The sequence below is a fragment of the Balaenoptera ricei genome, chromosome 4 (genome assembly GCF_028023285.1).
Source record: "Balaenoptera ricei isolate mBalRic1 chromosome 4, mBalRic1.hap2, whole genome shotgun sequence".
NCBI lineage: Eukaryota > Metazoa > Chordata > Mammalia > Artiodactyla > Balaenopteridae > Balaenoptera > Balaenoptera ricei.
In genome coordinates, this window is record NC_082642.1 from 154,057,585 (window position 1) to 154,073,954 (window position 16,370).

The 16,370-nt window shown below is 48.2% G+C and overlaps 1 protein-coding gene across 1 annotated transcript in view; it reads right to left on the minus strand.

Annotated features, from left to right (window-relative positions):
- KCNJ6 (potassium inwardly rectifying channel subfamily J member 6) overlaps positions 1-11,832 on the minus strand; it is a 127,002-nt gene extending 115,170 nt beyond the window's left edge. The window contains exon 1 of the mRNA XM_059920024.1: positions 11,571-11,832. Coding sequence (XP_059776007.1) covers positions 11,571-11,832 — 262 coding nt within the window. The remainder of the gene's footprint in view (positions 1-11,570) is intronic.
- Positions 11,833-16,370: the final 4,538 nt, after the last annotated feature.

Consider the following 16,370-nt stretch of genomic DNA (forward strand, 5'->3'; position numbering starts at 1 on the left):
CTTTCACACATGTATCCTTTCACATGACAATGTCTTTTCACTTCCGCTGTCTTCCATGCTCTTTCTTACCCCCTACAACTTACCTGAGTCCTCAGGACTCAGCTCAAACTTCCCCTCCCCGGGGCGCTCCCAAGACTGTTGGTTCCCTTCCTCCCCACCCAGTGCCTGCAAAGACAGCACTCAGCACATCGTATGGCTATGGCTGGCTTCCATGCCACTCTGCCCTGGCAGACCCTGAACTCTCAAGGGTAAGTGGCTACGTCTCACCCACTTTCTCCACATCCCCGTGCCTGTGATGATGTGGGGAACACAGTGCAGGCTCAGTAGACACTGCCTGAATGAGTAAGTTGGTGGATGGATGAAATTATATGAATGTGTGTGTGTGTGTGTGTTTCCACACACATATCTATCTGTAGATGAACTGGTCGCATGTCAGGTTGATTTGGGGTATCAAATAGAAAATGCCAACACCTACCTTCTATGGGGTGGCCACTTAAACCACTTAAAAATCTCAGTTATTGCCTTTAAATATGTTCAGTACTACTTCTATAAGTTGCTGCCATTTTTATTTCTTCTGTCTATAACTCTATAAAGATCTTGTGGGAAGTGAAATGTTATATTCATAAAAACGCTTTGAGCTTTTTGCAGGAAAATCCACTTTTCCCCAAATCAACAAGGGAGCCACACTCCCTTATAAATAGTAGATAGCACACATCCGTATTTTCCCAGATGAGAGACTTTCAGGAGAGATGACTGGGAAGCAATGCAGATGATTTATGATTTTCAGAAACAGAAAGAATTAGAGGTCCAACCCGCCAGAAGCACAGATCAGGTGTGGGCTTTATCTAGGGTTTCCCACTCACGAAGCAGTGTCCTCTTGGGAAGGTGGAAGGGGCAAGAAGAGTGGCAGAATCCCCATTCCAGAACCTTTCCCAGAAGGCTATCCTGCACTTACAGTAGTAATTCAAGTGAGACAAGTGAAGATTAAGTGGTTGCTGGACTAAAGGCCAGCAAGAAAAAACTCAAGCATCATAGGACTGGTGATGTATCTCTTACGCAATGTTTTTCAGAATAAGTTCCTGAGATATTCAAGACTAGAAACCAGGCTTATCGGGGGTATGGGTTGTAAAGGATGGCAGCAGGAAGAGGGTGTTAGGATTTTGCTGAGTTGCAGGCATCATAAATTCAGATCCAGGTTTATTCAATTTCTCCTTCTATGGCTTGTAGTGGGCAAGATAATGCCCCCATGATATTCACATCCCACTCCCTGAAACCTGTGAATATGTATGTTACACGGCAAAAGGAAATTGAGGTTGAAGATGAAAGTGAGGTTGTTAGTCCGTTGGGAGATTATCCTGGGTCCTCAAAAGCGGAAGACGGAAGACCAGAGAGATGGCAGCATAATTTCAAAGATGGTAAAATGAAGCCACAAGTCCAGGAATGCAGGTGGCCTTCAGAAGCTGGAGGAGTCAAGCGAACAGATCTTCATCTAGAGCCTCCAGAAAGGAGCACAGCCCTAATGACACCTTGACTTTAGCCCAGTGAGACTCATGTCAGCCTTTTGAGTAAAGCTGTAAGATAATACCTCTGTGTTATTAGTGCAACAAATTGGCGATGATTTGTTATGGCAGCGACAGGAAACAATTCAGGGCAGTAGATCCTGTGCTAAATGCTTGGGGTAAGATGGGGAATAAGGACACAGCCCTGCCCTTGTGGGTTCGCAGCCTTGGAGAAAAGATAGGTGCACACGGCCACTAGGGCAGCAGTGGTGATCCCAGGACTCTGGTGTCTTAGTCAGCTCAGGCTGCTACACCAGAATATCAGACTGGGGGGCTTCAACAACGGTCACTTATTTCTTTCAGTCCTGGAGGCTGAGTCCTAGGTCAGGGCTCTGGTTGATTCAGTTCCTGGTGAGGACTCTCTTTGTGGTTTGCAGATGTCCTCACATGATGGAGAGAGAGAGAGAGAGAGAGAGAGGGAGAATGCTCTCTGTGGTTTCTTCTTAGAAGGCACTAATTCTATTAATGGGCTTCACCCTCACAATCTAGTTACCTCCTAAAGATGCCACCTCCAAATACCATCACACTGAGGGTTAGGGCTTCAACGTACGAATTTTGGGGAGACACAATTCAGTCCGTAGCATGTGGGAATGCAGAGATGGTGGACTAATTGTCTGGGATGAGGTGTGAAGGGAGAGGCTGAGGAAAGCAGGGAGTTCTTAAGTGGAAAAGCGGAGGCTTAGGAACATCCCAGACACAGGGAACACTTTAAACAAAGCCTGGGATTACAAGAAAGCCACTTCCTTCTTTCTACCTGGAAGTCTAGTGATCTGGGATTGTTTTGAGTGTGTTCTGTGAGACGAGAGGGGTGAAGAGGGATATTTATTGAGTTCACTCTATGTGTGCAATTCTGTCTTCTCCCAAATGCTGTGAGCAGATGTCATTTGTATTACCATTGTTAAGATATAGGGGGGAGAAGTTTCTGGAAAGTTTTGTAGCTTACCCAGGACATCTGACCTCTGGTTTCATGTCAAAGCCCACATCCTCCACGATACTTACTCTACTCTGAGTAATTCCCCTCTGATTAAACCGTGGAGAAACAAGAGAGAACACAAGGTTTCCTGTGACCATAAACTTGGTACTTCAAACAAGGCCTTGCATATAATAGGAACTCAGTAAATGTTTCTTGAATAGATGAATGAGTCATTTCCTTTCCTTAAGGCTAAACATTTGGAATGGTAGTCTGCAACTTTTTCATGCTCTCCAAATGGTACTTCATTCTCTTTGATTGCTCTATGGCTTGTGTTTTTTAAAATGTTCTAGCACAATATCCAAATAGATCCCAAGCAAAAGTTTTAAGCTTTCCAATTGTAGGATTTTGTTGGCTATTGAGATTGGTGGCAAAGCCCTACATTCTTCTATATTTTTGACGATTTTTGAAGCCCTGCCTAGACAAAGCTAAAATCTCTCCCGTTGCATGTGTTGGTGTGAAATCAGTGAATGCTTGAACATGTGTGCAGAGCACTGTGTGAGCTCTGATGGAAGGTTCCAGAGTATAAGATGTGTTCCCAAACCCAAACAAGCATAATGATAGGAAGAGGCACACTGCAGGCGTCGAACAGATACAAGAAGGCAATTATCAGAAAGACAGCTGAGAAACCAGCTGTCTTTTCTCCCTCCCTGAAAGGGGCAGGTATTTTCCCCACCTGGAGAAGGCCAGAGGGATTGGTGTCTTGCCTTTGAGGAGTTCTTCAGAGTTCTTTTGTTTTCCAAAGATTTGGCTTCAGGAGACAAAGAGCTGGGTTGTTCTCAAGGGGTGAAGCTTTGAGGTTTAATCAGGAAAAGCTGGTAGAGGCCTTGCTAGGGACAGGGAGGAATCCCCAAGATCTGGAGAAGGGGGTTGGTTTTGCAAGTGGGAGGGGGCACCTGAGCACATTATGCGGGGAAGTGGCAGGATGTCTGATGGAGTGTGTGGTAGGCAGGATAACGTCCTCCCAAAGATGCCCACGTCAATCTTTGGAGCCTGTGAATATGTTATGTTACATGGCAAAGGGGAATTAAGCTTGCAGGTGGCATTATGGTTGCTAATCGGATGACCTTCAAGTAGAGAGGTTGTCCTGGATTATCCAGGTGGCCCACTGTAATTACAAGGGTCCTTGTAAGTGGGGGAGGGAGGTAGAAGAGGGAGAACCAGAGAGATGGCAGCACAAGACGGACTCAGCCCCATGTTGCTGGTTTTGCACTTGGAGGAAGAGTCACGTGGGCGGCTTCTAGACAATGGAAAAGTCAAGGAAATGGATTTTCCCCTAGAACCTACAGAAGTGACACAGCCCTGCACAAAACTTGATTTGAGCCCAGTATTTTCTTTTTTGGGGGGGCGAGGAACAAGGATATGCCTTCCACAGATTTTAATAGAAATATTTATTAAAAAAATATCTCTGGCGGTTTAAAAGGAAGTAGTGTAATGGGCAGGACAAAGTCTCCAGCTCCCCCTCAGATTCCTCTGGCCAGCTTCTCTGCACATTCTCCAAGTTGCAGGCCTCTTGGCAACAGTCTCCGTGACCTCTGCTGGGTGGTAGCTGACACTCCCTTTCGTCCCACTTGGGTGTCTTTTCTGCCTTCTCATTTGCACAAGGAAGGTGATGCTGGTAACAGGAAAGAGGAGGCCAAAAACCAGGGCCGGGGGGCTTCCCTGGTGGTGCAGTGGTTGGGAATCTGCCTGCCAGTGCAGGGGACATGGGTTCAAGCCCTGGTCTGGGAAGATCCCACATGCCGTGGAGCAACTGAGCCCATGGGCCACAACTGCTGAGCCTGCGCTCTGGAGCCTGTGAGCCACAATGACTGAGCCCACGTGCCACAACTACTGAAGCCCGTGCGCCTAGAACCCGTGCTCCGCAACAAGAGAAGCCACCGCAATGAGAAGCCCGTGCACCACAACGAAGAGTGGCCCCTGCTCGCTACAACTAGAGAAGGCCCTCGTGCAGCAACAAAGACCCAATGCAGCCAAAAAATAAACAAATAAATTAAAAAAAAAAAAAGAATGCAACTCTTTAAAAAACAAAAACAAAAACAAAAACAAAAAAGTGAGGGCCGGGATGTCTCCAGCAGAGAGACAGGAATTCAGGTGGACTGGCCCAATGGTCCAGACTTCTAACAGAATTGTCAGATAATGCATTTGTGTTGTTTAAGCCACCAGGTTTGAGGTAGCTACTTACAGCAGCATTCGGAAGCTAACACAGGGTGACGTGGGGATGCCTGGAGGCTAAGCCACTCTGCTGAGCCTGTAGCAGGCAGAGAAGGCTTCACTGGATGTAGAGGCATGAACTCCATGCTCACAAGGTCTTGTTCCCTTGAATAGATGGTGCAGAGGTCAGACGACAGCACAGACCAGGACCAGAAATCTTTCTGCAGGGTTTGTGGACTGTGTAAACCACTTGAGCTACTTATTCAACCCCAGGGAGAGCTGGTGTCCCTCAAGAACGACAGCCACAGGACGGCTCCTCCACCCTGGAGGGCGGCAGGTGCTCAGAACTCAGAAAATCTGCGGTTGTAATGGACCTTGCCCCCAAGGGTTGTGAGTGGATTCACAGCTGCTCTGCTAATCGAGATTTTTCTAGAAGAATATGGTAATTGTTGCAGAATTGTACTTGTCAGAGCAAGCTCACAAAAGAGATGGGTTTTCGGCTGTGTTTTGGCCAGGATGGGAGGGGCAGGTGGGGAGATGGGAACCGGGCTCTACGGCGTCGAGGATGGGAGGAGAGAAGACTTTCAGAGATGGGTGGCAGGAGTCCATCTCTAGAAATCTCCACAGGGTTTCAGGCTTTCTCAGAGTTTGGTTTTGTCTCGGGGAAAATATGACAAAATTAGTGTACTGGTGATAGAAAGTGGAAGAATTCATAATCAGAAGGGTCAGGTCTCAGCAAAAAATTTCAAAGATCCAGTTTCTTTCTTCTTAGACTGGTTTTTTGCTTCTCCCACTGCCTGTCTGTTAAGTCCCAATATGCTAGGTTGAGGTTTGACAGCTGTTCCAGGATCTTGCAGTTTATTTTTTTGTTTGCTTTACTCAAATTCATACTCGGCTTTGTACTACAAAGGACAAACCTGTGGGTCTGAGTATCCCCACTGGGGTTTCACTGACCTGAAACTTGGGAGCCCCATGAAGCTGCAATGACAGGAAAAATGTCCAGGGACAAAGCTGTGGAAAAACGTGAACATTAAGGATTCCAAGGTGATCTTTGCCTTGTGCTGTTTTACTAGGTAAAGAGTAATCAACCCTGAGTAGACAATGGATATTTAACCCTCAGATTATATGTATCTCTCAACCCTACACACCTACAGTTACACTTTTTGATGGAGGGCACTACTTTTAGAAATGTATAGATTTATTTCTATAATTTCTAGTTTTCGAGTTGCAGCATGGGTAGTCTAGGTGATAGGAAGGAGGTGGGTTGGGTACCACAACAGCAGGTATGTAGACATCAACTAGCTGGTCAGAGGGAAAGGTGGGTGGGAGCAGGCATTGGCATCCCTTCAAGGAAACTGGGTTTGTGCCAGGAGCAACTTTGCTTGGGAAACAGTTGAGCAGAGAATGAGTATGTGTGGGTGAGACTGGGCAAACACCAACACAACCTGAAGAAACATCCTCTGCCGGTAGACAGAACATTGCACCGTGCCGGGGACCCTGCAGGAGCCGCTTCATAAATAAACTTGGATTTGATTTATCACTAGGCTGTGTGAGATGGAATTTTTATAGCACCCATGCCTGGAACCCAGCTGTAACTCTCTGTGCTGTGGAGACAAAGTAGAGATGTCAGGGCTGTCCTGGCCACCTTCCAAGAGGACTTAGACTCCAGCTTAAAGGGAGGCTTCGTGTTTAAGCTCATCGTATTGCAAGAAACGAGGGAAGTTATGTTTGTGGGTCACGATTCTAAGAAACTTCTGTTAGCTTAAGGATGGAATCTAAAAGATGCTCAACATTGAAAAATGGTCTTAAGCAAGTCCTCTTGCTTGTTGTAAGGACATAATCTATTGAGGCAGCATGGGGGGCAGGGCAAACCACTGCCTTTGGAGCCAAAGTGCTGGAGAACGCATGACGATGTCAAGGAGCAATAATCCAACACACTTGTTGCCAAGGGAGCTCCAAGCCAGTGTGAACCGATGATCAGTAGGACATTATCTTAGGAGAGGAAGGGCCTGGGCTACATAGTCACAGATCTGAACCTTTATCTGTGGGATAAAACATTTGGGTTGATATGTTTTTAAAAAGCTTACTGTTTTATTGGTAGCAGAGCACAGAAGTCTATATTTATGCAGTAGTTTTATTAGAAACTACAACTGGTAAGAACTGGGAGCTTGCCTGAAGCTGCGATCTCCTACACACTCCCGAAAGCTCTTGTTATGGGTTTAGGGTTAATAAAATTAATGAAACTAACAATAAAGCCCCGGAAATAAGAGAACACTGCTCGTATTTGTGTTCCATGATGTCCTTTTGAAGAAGTCACTAAACAGTCGAGGAGGGAACATCTTTGAGAGCTCTGAAGGAATAGTCTTTTTGGAGGGAACTGCTTAAGCAAGTCCTAGAAACAGTGGAGAGAGCCGGACACACAGAGAGGATGCAATACCGTTTGCCTTCAATCTCATGAACATTCGCTAAATGTCCAACCTCGCACTGGAATTCTTCATGCCTAAAGTAATTCATGATGTGGCTGGAGTGTGAGTCCTGGGCTGCTGGGCATTTTATTAGGAAAATGTGCACAGCGCTACCTGCTGAACTGCTAAGGAGCTCGGCCTTGCCCCCATCTCCCTGGGTGATGCTGGGCCCAGGGAGAGCGGGAGGGAAGTGGGACCGTATTGTTATGATGATGATGTGCCTCTTTTCACACTTACACATTGGGGCCCTCTGGGAGTCAAGTGCAAGGTTGGACACTCCTGTGTTTGGAGTGAGTTTGCACTTGCCGAGTGTAGTGGGAAGTGTGAGGAGCTTCTTTGCTTAGCAGACCCAGCGGTCTGGGAGGTTGTAGGGAAGGAACCCAGCTGTCCAGAGACATTTCAACTCCAAGGATGGACTCCCCTTTAAATGCAATATTTATGGTGCCAGGGTAAATATTGGGCCCTGACTCTAAGCAATTTGGGTTCTGTGTACTGAGTTTAAAAGTGTGATTGTGGCACCTTTTAAAACACTTCCTCCCAGAAGGAAGAATGTTGTGGAAAAATGATGAACATTTCACAAACCCATGTACTACGGTAAGCTCTTTTACTGTTATGAGGTCTTTGAAGACAGGAACAACTTTTTTTTTTTTTTGATTTCTGTACCCTCAGGCCCTAGCACAATACTTGATAAATGGTCATTCCTCAGTGCATTCTTGGTAAATGAAGGAAGGAAGGAAGGAGAGAGGGAAAGAAGACATTTCCATTGTGTGAACAGAATGCATCAAGTTCAAAAGAGTGTATTAGCACAGTTAAAGAATGGGTAGCAGTGGAAAGCTATCCACAATATACAGTAATCCCGTTCCTTTGCAAATTCAATTTAGCCTTCAGTGGCTGCTGAAAACCATGTCGTTAAAAGAAAAGCCCTCCAGGAGTCTCAAGGATCTGTCGTTCATCAAGTGGAAAGTGAAAAAGCACTGTACCGCAAGGCGCACTGCTCTGTGTCCTCATGAGACCTTGGACACCAGAGTCTACCACAGCTGTACCTCCCTTTAGAGGGATTTTCCTGGATAAGCTGCCCTGATTCATGCCAAGAGGCCCTGCTACTCTGCTCACAGCTGATTGGACCGGAGAGGGACACCTGACCAAAAAGGCAGCTGACCACCAGCCAATGGATGACCTGACATGGAGCTCCGCCCACTAGGAAGGAGATGACTCTAGTGGCCAGTGGCCGGTCACCCAGTCTCTTCTCTCCCTGGAATGTGAGCCAGATGGAGAAGTCACAGGCAGCAGCGAAAGCTAAGAGGGATGCAGAGAGAAGGCAATGAGAAGAAGCTCTGAGGGAGCAGGAAGGAGAGGAGCGCAAAGCCAGGAGCAGGCAGAGGAGCGGAAGTGGAGAAGCTGGGTCCCGACACGGCAGACATGCTGCTATTGGGTCACCAGAGCCACGAGAACCCAACGGCGCTGATAAATCCTGGAAACCAATGAGGCTTCAGTTCCCAGGAAACCTGGCTAGGTGGCCACAGGCATTACTTAAACAAAATCCCTGACCCCAGGCAGCCCAATAGGCTGCCTCAAGAAGCCTCATTCATTTCAACAGGCCAGCTAGTCTAGGAGATGCAGCACTAAACCTGTGATTTTAGGGTTCTGTGTGCTGTGGGGAACTGAGGGGACCCTAGGAAACTGTAAGGCTTTGCTTCTGCCTGGGAGGGAATTTAATACTTGAGTTGAGAATGCAAGAAAAACCCAAGGCGGTGTATATTAAATTTCTTAAGTGAAAGGGAAAATGAAGGTTTCCAGGAGTGAGAAGTGGGTGAGGGCAGCATGGGCCCGGCAGGGAGCAGGGGGAAGGCCTCTGAGAAGGCAACCCCTGAGCTGGGTGATGCCTGCATAGATGCCTACGTGCAAAGGCACACGTGTGCATGGCAAATGCACGCACTGTGTACAGCCAGGGTGGGTGAGGGAGGCCACCTGAACCTCTGCGAGCCCGGGGGGCCTCCTGATGCCTAAACATGGAAGCATGACTCTCTGAACTTCTCAGACGACCAGAGTGAACAGTTAGGGCCCCAGATGGCATTTCCTGGCTCTGGTGACAGCTGTGATCTTGGATGTTCCCTAGTGCCCTGTAATCAGAACACTGAGGGTACGTCTGTTTCTTCCTGGGAACCACAGGTTACTAATAGAAGAGAGACCACGATGGGAGAAGCTTCAGCCAGGTGTCAACTGCAAAGGGCCACAGTGTTCTGTTCACACAGTGAGGCTATGTCCCAGTTTCATAAACAAAATAGAAACAGAGGGCTGTGGTCTGCCTGGTAACCAGGTGGGAACGTGGAGTTCTCGGAGTTCTACCCCAGGCTCTGCTCCTGAGGCTGAAAGGAGACTCTGGAGAGGAAGCTGGGAAAGCCTATTGAGACAGTGTTAAGGAAGAATGCATTTCAGAGAGCCCTCTGTTCTGCTTTCTCCTATTTCTTTTCATCATCTGAAATACCTGTTACCAGTAGAACAAAGGAACACTCCCTGTGATGTTTTATAGGTGAGCCTTGGAAGAATCCTTAGCCCTCTTGGATTGTCATGCAGGGGGCTGGCCTAAGTCCTCCCTCTCCTTGGCCTCTGAGGCATCTGACGCCGTTGCCTTCGCTCCTGTGGGATGCGCTGGACTTCCGTGGCTGGTTTCATTCCATTGGGAATGGGCTGGACCCTGCAGCACGTACTAATTGACTTTGGCGCATAGGGCTGCTCCCTCGTGGGGTCTGAGATCAGAGGCGGCATGCCTGTAGGTAGTTGTCATGAATGTGTGAAAACGTCTTGGAGCCCGGATAATACCTAAGATACTGCAATCAATGGAGAATTAAACATGGATGTCATATGTCATTCTCTACGTTTTGCATATGAAATAGATGTTACTAGAGAAAGAGAATTGCCAGGGGAAGGAAGGCCCACGCCAGGCAGTTACTGGGGATGCGGATGTGTTCCTGGTGTGTTTTTTTTTTTTTTTAGGGTAGTGAGGCTTCCCTGAAAGGAGGCCTTCTGGGATCCCAAGACAAAGCATTCTAATTCTCCACTGCTGCTTGCTTGAGCAAAATGAAACTGGCTTTTTAATAGACCATGAGTCTGTGAGACATAGGAGGCCTTTTATCAGGTATCTTCTAACGCCATCGTTTGTGAGCAGAACACAGAACTGGTCACGATGGCTTGAAGCCCGTGGTTTGGACGGATGTGTCTTTCCAGTGCTTGGCAGTTCATAAGCACCCAATAAATGTCATTTTGTTGAATAAATAAATGAAAGAAGAGACACACTATGTCTTTATCTCCCGTGGTTCTGGCTTATCTGTTTTAAACTGTGCCGTAGCAGATGGGACCGGGACTTAATGCCATCAATTGCCTCAGTTTACTCACCCCTACAATGGGTGTGTGAGGTTCCATTGATGGTGCATGTGGGAGAGCCGTGCCCACCAGGAGTTGCAGGAGGGAGTGGGTTGCTGTGGGGTGAAGTATCCAGGTGGGCTTTGCCTCACCCCTAATCGTGGTACATTTCCAGCTTAGATGTTTGCCATGGTAAGGAGAGACATGGATTTCTTCCTTCGGGATTGGGAGTGGTAGATTTCCCTTCTGGGCCTGTCCCTGGGCCTTTAGCCACATTCTCAGTGCTGAGGGTTATATGGTTGTCAGCCATAGGCTGGCATGTGTGAGCACATGCTGGGCAACGTGCCGTTGGGATGGGAGCAGCTGAGGTGTCTTAGGGCTTCGAAGGTTCCTGAAGGACTGAGGCTTTGCAACAGGTAGCAAAGTGACAAACTAGCCAATCTGAGATGTGTTCAACACTAAGACATATAGACTGCCGGTCTCCCTGAGAAACTAGTCTTAATTCCTCAAAGATCCACATGGAAATCTAAAAAGTCAGTCACTGGCGTAGTTGGTTGAAAGTCAAGATAAATAGAATTATCTAATGTCATGGAAGGAACAGAGATTACAATAAAGAAGGAATAATATCAAAAGGAACTTGGCTGACTTTTATAGTCCCTGGTTCCTTATTTCTGAGATATCCATGTTCAGTGGTATCCTGAAAATAAAAAAATACACAAACACATACGCAAAGGCCCTCAAAGAAGGCAAGAAAAAGCAGTGCCCCGGAGATAGAAGGCTCTTTTCTGCGACTTTTTTCTTGGTTATCTAAAAGTCCTGCAAATCTTCAAATGCTGCCTGAGAGCTTTTCATCTGTAGTTGAATGTCTTTTTTAAAAAAATCAAACCAAAAGAGAAAGCAGGGAGAGGCTAGGTTTTCTTGAAAACAAACACACTGGCTTTACAGATGCAAATCTGTGTGCACTGATCACCAGTGGCAATTAAATGAAAGAAGGGCCTGAGCTGCCCTTAGTTTAGAAGGTTTAGATGTTCATAACTGTGAAAGCTAAGGGGCCTCCTCTACCTGCCTTGGACCCGAAAGGTGGCCCAGCCGCCTTGAGTTCCTGGTCGTAGCGTGAGCAGCTGTGATGGAGCGAGGTGGGTGCTGCCATGGGGCCTGACAGCGCAGGCAGAGGGACAGAGATGAGGACGTGGTGCGAGCCTGGGAGCGGCGTGGAGGCCGCTGGTTCCCTCCAGCCCTTCTCACACGGCACCTGTTGGCCCTTGGTGAAGCCATCAACTTCTGGAAACTTCTGTGTTGGGTGAATGCATCCTGCAGGATGCATGGACTGCCTGAATTCTTTATTCAGTGGCTCTAAATGGTCACTTGGTAGAGATTGAGAAGGAAAATAAATAGCCAGTGGGGTTGGTTTCATTGAGATGCTTTTGGATTAGAGCTCTTTTAGGTTTTCTGGAGGGATGGGTGGCGCCCAGTTCCCTCATTTGGAAATGGAGCTGGTGGCACAGTTCTGGATTTAGTGAGATAGGTTTGTCAGGTTCCTAGTTCTGGACTCAGTGCCTGCTGGCCTCCTTTATGACTTTGGCAGAACCATCATTAAAAATGAGCAGGGCGGGCTTCCCTGGTGGCACAGTGGTTGAGAGTCTTCCTGCAGGTGCAGGGGACGTGGGTTCGAGCCCTGGTCTGGGAGGATCCCACGTGCCGCGGAGCAGCTCTGCCCGTGAGCCACAATTACTGAGCCTGCGCGTCTGGAGCCTGTGCTCGGCAACGAGGCCGCGATAGTGAGAGGCCCGCGCACCGCGATGAAGAGTGGCCCCTGCTTGCCACAACTGGAGAAAGCCCTCGCACAGAAACGAAGACCCAACACAGCCATACATACATACATACATACATACATAAAAAAAGAATGTAAAAAAAAAAAATGAGCAGGGCTTCCCTGGTGGCGCAGTGGTTGAGAATCTGCCTGCCAATGCAGGGGACACGGGTTCGAGCCCTGGTCTGGGAAGATCCCACATGCTGCGGAGCAACTAAGCCCGTGCGCCACAACTACTGAGCCTGTGCGTCTGGAGCCTGTGCTCCGCAACAAGAGAGGCCACGATAGTGAGAGGCCCGCGCACCGCGATGAAGAGTGGTCCCCGGTCGCCGCAACTAGAGAAAACCCTCACACAGAAACGAAGAACCAACACAGCCATAAATAAATAAAAATAAATAAATTAAAAAAAAAAAAGTTAAAAAAAAAAAAGAGCAAAAGCAGGGACTTCCCTGGCTGTCCAGTGGTTAAGGCTCTGTGCTGCCACTGCAGGGGGCGCGGGTTCCATCCCTGGTCGGGGAACTAAGATCCCATATGCCACGCGGTGTGGCCAAAAAAAAAAAAGAGCAAAAGTAGAAAAACTGACTCAAAGGAAACAAACACTACGACAGATAATCGTTCATTCCGTGTTAGAAATGAAAGGCTGGACCTTGTTTTGTAATAAACACAGGGAACATGAGACCACCACGTGAAGGGACATGGGGGCCACGAGCCCCACGCTCAGGGAATACGTCCCAGGAATAGGGCTGGCTGGGGGCCCTGGGAGAAGACAGCTGACGTGCAAGGGGATAGACGCTCAGTCTGGGGCTGGGGCTCCAGCCTTCAGAGCTGCACTGACATCTTTGCCCATCCTCTGCTCGGGAGGGCAGGCAGCCTGCTGGCACCTGCCACTTCCACCCTGCTCTGTGGCCATCACCAGTGTAAAGCACCCAGGGGAGTGTCTGGCCCATTATGAGTGCTCAATTACAGCAGGATAATTTCCTTTATTGTCAAAACAATCATTCCATGTTATAGTAAAGCGACAGATGACCTTGACTTGGATGAAGTCACACATCTGGCAACTGGCTGGCTTGAGGCCAGGTCGTCTGATCTGACATCCGATTCTATCGCAAAATGTGTCTCCTAGAAAACGCCTCCTGATTAAAACAACAGCTGCAAGAAGGCATGAGAATCTCAGCTCTTGGGATGAGATCAGGCTTTGACCCCCTACCCCTGCATTTGCTCGCTGGCTGTGAATGACTGCCTGGCGTTGTCTGGGGAAGTTGCAGGTCCTGGGTCCTGCCCGGGTGGGTGGGGGAGACTGGGAGGGTGGCAAGGAGGAGACCCCCCCTTGGTTTGGGGCCATGTGTCACGTGGCCGCAGCGGAGGGGGTTTTGCGGAGGCTGCTCCAGCTGTCTTTCCTCTTAAAGCCCCCGTGCCGTAACTTCCTTGACAGAGTAAGAATGTGAGTGTCCAGAGCAGCGGGGCATCATGGAGGTGGCTGGTCGCAGAGGTCTGCAAGGTGGATGCGGTGTGACTTCCCGGAGGTCCTGTAACTCTTCTGTCTTTAGACTCACAAGGTGTTCGCGGTCATTATGGTTGCGTTGATGAGAGTGTGTGTGGACGAGTAGCAACTGTCTGGGGAGAAGTTACCGTGTGCCGGGTGCTGTACATATTTTCTCCTTTTTCAGTTCTGAAAACAAGAGCACGTGCAAGTGGCAGGCGGATAAATCAACACCCCAGAAAAGGGGGTGGAGAAAAGTCCTGATTTGCAGTGTTTGCCAATTTCCGTGGTGTAAACACTCCCACCACTGCTGATTTCAGGCTTGTCAGCAGTTTTACAACCAGTTCACAAAATCCCTGAATATTTACCGGGCAGATCTCTTGAGCCAGAGGAGCAGCTCCAGCACATTTGAGGTGATCAGGGATCTTACAGATGTAGGAGGTAAGGATTAGAGATTTTACAGGTAGGGAAATGGAGGCTTGGAGGTCACCTGCCCTCTAACTGTGGGCTGGCAAGAACTGTCCGAGCCTTTTTCTTCACTGCCTCTTGGTCGCCATCTGACCCTCAGCCCAGTGGTGAACTGTCCACGTTCAAGGCTGGGGAAGAGGCTGTCTCTCAATTCAGCTTCCTGCCCCCCCAGGTCAGGTGATGCCAGTGGCCTTGGAGAGCTGCCTTTGTCCAGCCACATCCCACGGCCTGTGGCTTGCTCTCCCTTCCTCCTCTCTGCCAGTGCACTCTAAACTGTCTTGCTGCTGGTGCCTCTGTCTCATCCTTGATGCCCTTGACCTCTCCTGGTGCCCTCTCCCTCCTTTCAGCAGTCCTGAATGAGCCACTCTGTAGCAAGCAGTGAGATTGCACTAAGTGGCAGAGCCTTTGAGAACCTGGAAAGACAGGTGAAATGCTGCCTTTCCACCCCTGTTCCAGCAGCGCTCACCCTCACTCACCGGCTCCAAGCATCCTGGCCTCACTGATGTTCCGGAGCCCCCCCAAGATCCTTCTCTCTGTTGCGCCCTTGAGCTTATGGTTCCATCTACCAGGAATGCCCATCCCTTGGCTATTCCCATTACGGACACACCTCATTTTATTGCATTTCACAGGTATTGTGTTTTTACAGATTGAAAGTTTGTGGCAACCCTCCATTGAACAATTCTATAGGCACCATTTTTCCAGCAACATTCGCTCACTTCAGGCCTCTGTGTCCAATTTGGTAATTCTTGCAATATTTCAAACCTTTTCGTTATTATTATATTTGTTATAATGGTCTGTGACCAGTGATCTCTGAAGTCACTATTGCAAAAAGATCACAAAGCACTGAAGGATCAGATGATGGTTAGCATTTTTTAGCAATAAAGTGTTTTTTAAATTAAAGTATGCACATTGTTTTCTTTAAAGACAATGTTATTGCACACTTCATAGACTACAGTCTAGTGTAAACATAACTTTTATGTGTACTGGGAAACTAAAAAATGTGTGTGACTCACATTATTGCAGTGTTTGCTTTATTGCAGTGGTCTGGAAACAAACCCATAATATCTCTGAGGTTTGCCTGTATTGGTTGCTTCTTGTCCTTTAGAAAGTGTCTCCAGATCATCCCATCTAAGCAGCTTTTCTGGCCTTCTCTGTATAGCACCCTATTTCTTTCCCTCCTGGCATTCCTATCATTCTTAATTCTTTGACAGTCCTCCCTTCGAAAGGTAGACCCTGATTTCCCTCCTTTTGAATGTGGGCTGGACTTAGTACTCTCTTCTGATGAATAGAATGAATAGAATAGGAGTGATGGTGTTAGAATTTCTCAGGCTGGGTCATAAAAGGACAGCAGCTGCCTGACTCTCTCTGTCCCAGATTGCTGTCTCTGGGGGGACCAGTCGCCGTGTTGTGAGGATGCCCAAGCAGCCTGCAGGGAAGCCCACGTCAGGAGGAACTGATGCCTCCCACCAACAGCCAGCACCGACTTGCCAGGTGTGTGCGTGAGCCCCCTTGGAAGCTGACCCTCCAGCCAGTTGAGCCTTGACATGACAGCCCAGCCAACATCAGATAGAACCCCAAATAATCCTGAGACTAACATGCCCAGCCAAGGCAGCCCCGAAATTCCTGGCCCACACAAAATGCCAGAGATAGTGTTTCCCGCTATTTTAAGCCACTAGGTTGTGGGGTGTTTGTAAAGCAGCAATGGCAAATTAATATGAACATTAAAGTGCTATCATTATCCTCATTTTATGAGTAAGGAAACTGAGGCGCAGAGAGGTTAAATGACTCAACTAAGGCCACACAGGGTCAGAATTTGGACAGTGGTGGTTGGATTCCACAGCCCGTGCTCCTAACCACTACACTCTACTGTCTCCCCCCAAAATGTTCTCGAACCCTTTTTACTTGTGGACAATGTATCCCAAATGAGGGACAGATTGGGTGTGGGGAGGCACTGGGCCTTCCCCTCTGCAGTCAGATGCAAATTCAGGCCCTGCAAACAGGAGAGAGGCCTCTGACTCAGTTTGGTGTCCCACACCGCAGGGACTGGGAATCCTGCCTCAGGACCACCCGCCATCCAGCTGTCACGTGCTGGTGCCCCTACTTC